The 3,302-nt window shown below is 48.7% G+C and overlaps 3 protein-coding genes; 1 reads left to right on the top strand and 2 right to left on the bottom strand.

The window, feature by feature from the left end:
- Nucleotides 1–444: 444 nt before the first annotated feature.
- On the bottom strand, nucleotides 445–846 carry CHC_T00007210001 (hypothetical protein). The gene has a single exon (XM_005710698.1). It carries the CDS (start codon nucleotides 844–846, stop codon nucleotides 445–447), a length of 402 nt encoding a protein of 133 aa, XP_005710755.1.
- Nucleotides 847–867: 21 nt separating this feature from the next.
- On the top strand, nucleotides 868–1,856 carry CHC_T00007209001 (hypothetical protein). XM_005710697.1 is given in 2 exon segments: nucleotides 868–1,311; nucleotides 1,312–1,856. 1 exon segment carries the CDS (start codon nucleotides 868–870, stop codon nucleotides 1,309–1,311), a length of 444 nt encoding a protein of 147 aa, XP_005710754.1. The 3' UTR covers nucleotides 1,312–1,856.
- CHC_T00007208001 (hypothetical protein) lies at nucleotides 1,857–2,609 on the bottom strand. The gene has a single exon (XM_005710696.1). It carries the CDS (start codon nucleotides 2,607–2,609, stop codon nucleotides 1,857–1,859), a length of 753 nt encoding a protein of 250 aa, XP_005710753.1.
- Between the last annotated feature and the right edge of the window lie 693 nt (nucleotides 2,610–3,302).

Raw genomic sequence — 3,302 nt, 5'->3', positions numbered from 1 at the left:
ACACATCACACGTGTGGACCCAAATGCAATGTATTACACGTGTGGATCGATATGCAATGTTTTACACGTGGCGACCAAAATGCAATGTATTACACGTGGTGACCAAAACGCAATGTTTTACACGTGCGAGAAGCTGGTGGATGATGATTGGCCGATTATGATACGGAATCGTATACAGTGCCTCCTACGATATAGTGCTATAGCGTGACATACCTCTAGCTATGGCACTATTGGGGGGATGGCACTATATAAAGGAGGCTCAAATACATATATTTGGGGACAAAGCACACTTGTAACACAAACACAACAAAGCCTGCATAACACAACATCCTTTGGTCAGGGTCTCCTTTAAGACAGCATGGATAGCTGTACTGCGTACTGAACCATGCCGGATGATACACGTGTGAGCTTGTGATAACCTGTGCCAGCGGGCGAGCCATAGCACTATATAGAGGGAAGCACTACTATAGTAGGCACAATTGAGCGACCCCCCCCTGCAACCGGTCCGTTCTGCCCAGAGAAAACCCCCCCTACTTCGCCTGCATACACTGTAAGTCTGCAACGTGTGCGGATGTTCACACACACCCGAACACGTGCAAGGCCCAGCAAGAGTACCTTCCTAGTAAACCTTTTAGAAACGCAAAAATCGCAGCGAGCAACGACAAAGTGCTCAAGGCAACCCTGCTTTCTACAAGAGCGTTTTCCGGCTACCGCAGAGACATTTGAAACAGCTTCAACCGTGTTGTACTTCACTGTTCGAGTAGAATCTTCGTTCCATCCTTCAGCATGGAGCCAATGACTGACCGCGGCTTTCCAAAAATGCCAGAACCAGGCGGCCGAGCCCATACTTTGGAGTCCTCAGCCTCGATGTGCTGGACTCTTTTATTCCTGGCTTACTCTTCTTCGACATTTGTCAACGAATTTGGACATGGATGGCAAGCAGCTTGGACGGTGCTATTAGTTTTGGTTCCAGTTTGCCTCGCCGGTGCAGCCAACATCATGGACGGTCGCCGCCGCGCAGTCCCTATATTGGCAATTTACGTAGCGTATATCCTCATCCCGTCACTGCTTCAGCTCACAAAGCCAGACGACCACTCATCGCTTCGCTCCGAAATGGCCGACCTGATTACCGTTCTTTGCATCTGGCTTCCACTGGAATTTAAGCTGTTGTCATCGGACATATCACCGACTGGAAAGGTTACAGCCTGGGGCTTGTTCACCGCAGCTTTGACAGTCGTGAACTGCTTCACAATTCTACGCCCTTTTCAAAGCTGGCCCACGCTCGTGACTTGGGCTACACTTTCAAGGTAACCCCAGTCGATGTGCTGATAGCGCTAGCTGTGGGTGCTGCCTCTGATCTCATCACCGTTCCACTTGCCGCCCTAACCCAGTTTGCTGACGTCAAGACGCCACCTCGTTTAGACGCGGCCAAAGAAGCCGCCACTTTCCTAGGCATATTCATGAACGGCGTTACCGAGGAGCTTATATTTAGGGGTATGATTCAGAATATGTTGGAGCAACGCCTAGGCCACGGGTCCATATCTGCACTACTCATCGCGTCTGGTGCCTTCGGCATTGCACACTTAGGGAAATCAAAACTTGGATATGACCCGCCAAACGTTCGATACATGGCCTCCGCCTGTGTCACCGGTGTTGCGTGTGGGTTCGTATGGCGACAAACAGGAAAAGTCACAGCTTCCGCGCTGACGCAGGCCACGTCGAATTACATTATGTGGCGCGTCGCGTTAAGCAAAAAAGTTGGCCAGTAGACAGCGTTTTTTCGCAGCTAGAGTCCCTGTATAGCACTTGACAATGATTTCCACTCTTAAACTCACTGAGCACACTCTAATGCTAGTCTAGTTCGTCCCACAGGTCATCGTGCTTGTCAATATCGACCCATTCTCGGGTAGGGTTTTTCGTGTAGAGCGTGGCATTGAATTGTCCAGGTCGCCCATATGTCTCTCCATTAGCACCTTCGAAGCGAAACGGGTTACTTGACATGAGCACGCAGTTTGACTCCTCGCCGGGAAAAGCCGGAACAGAGATTCCCTTTTCCAAAAGTAGCTTTGAGGAAGATGTCGACCAGCTATAAAGTGGTAGCCCCCGGCAAACACATTTGATCCAAGCTTTGGTGCTTCTAAAGACACTAGCACTTCGGGTTTGATAAACGAATCTGCTGTCACATCAATTTTTCTTGGACCCGTCGAAAGATCCCAGCCAGATGGTACATCAAGGCTCACAATCGCAAGCCGAGTTGAGATTAGCATCTCGTAAACAGTCCAGTACTGTTGTCGAATGTCCCCCCCATCAAAGCCAGTTCCAAGGAAGGCATCTACAACGATGTCATAATAAAACTCTAGCGTGCTGGGAATGAAGTCGTGCAAGTCGATTCCGGCTTCATCGCAGACATATCGGAAATTAGCATGCTTAGATTGCTCTGCAGCATAGACCGCTGGTGCATAACCTCTCTTCTGCAGCTCTACAGCGACTTGCAATCCAATTAAGCCGTTTAAACCTGAGCCGCAAGCAGTAAACACATCTGATATTTCTTCTGAACCATAGCATTGTTGTAATGCATCACAAAATCCACTTGCAAAGGTTCTAGCCATAACCACAACGTCCCCACCTGAGTATGTAATAGCATCATTAATGGTTTGATTTGCCAATTCCGGGGAAATATGAGTCTGCCGGGGTTTGGAGTTATCTCGTTGCTTACTGCTTTTGTCCACTTCCATTTGCATCGATATTCTGCCTTGCGACCTTCTGTGTCCTGCGACTCTGAAGTGCTTGGCACGGGCTCTCTTGGAGTTGCACAGAAATGCGTGAATTCATGGGTCTCGCCAATGGGCTCGAGACTTCAAACGCTGTCTTCTGAGAAGCCATGATTACACACGGAGGGATTCTTCTAATGCGACCAGCCTGGCCTATTCCCAAAACGATTGATTGGAGGTGAGAATGATGCAAAGCAAGCAAAATGTATTCTGGAGTGCAGCCTTTCTAGGGTGACGCTTGAATGCTTCAAGACTCCAGTCTCACGAAGCCTCTATGACTGTTTTCTGACTGCTGTGCACGTCCTAAAGCAGGAAATCGAAAATTGTGGCGGCAAGACGTACTTGAAGCTGGAGCCGAAAAGCTGTACTTGGTGTCCTCAACTGCTTGTGCTGCAATCTGCACTGATGTGTGCCCTGGGACTTTGCTTGGTCAATTTGAGGTCGTGGGATTACTCAAAACACCGGTCAATCTCAAAAGAATGAAAAAATTCAATTTCAATGCCACACCAACCATCTTCCGTAATTTTTCAA

Source organism: Chondrus crispus, genomic scaffold, assembly GCF_000350225.1.
Source record: "Chondrus crispus Stackhouse genomic scaffold, scaffold_66, whole genome shotgun sequence".
Classification (NCBI taxonomy): Eukaryota; Rhodophyta; class Florideophyceae; order Gigartinales; family Gigartinaceae; genus Chondrus; species Chondrus crispus.
Note: the sequence above shows the minus strand (reverse complement) of the source record. Positions and strands in the feature narration are given on the sequence as shown.

What these genes read in the sequence shown, in the direction of transcription:
- CHC_T00007210001 (XM_005710698.1), bottom strand. Translation starts at nt 846, where the DNA reads ATGGGCTCGGCCGCCTGGTTCTGGCATTTTTGGAAAGCCGCGGTCAGT.
- CHC_T00007208001 (XM_005710696.1), bottom strand. Translation starts at nt 2,609, where the DNA reads ATGGCTAGAACCTTTGCAAGTGGATTTTGTGATGCATTACAACAATGC.
- CHC_T00007209001 (XM_005710697.1), top strand. Translation starts at nt 868, where the DNA reads ATGTGCTGGACTCTTTTATTCCTGGCTTACTCTTCTTCGACATTTGTC.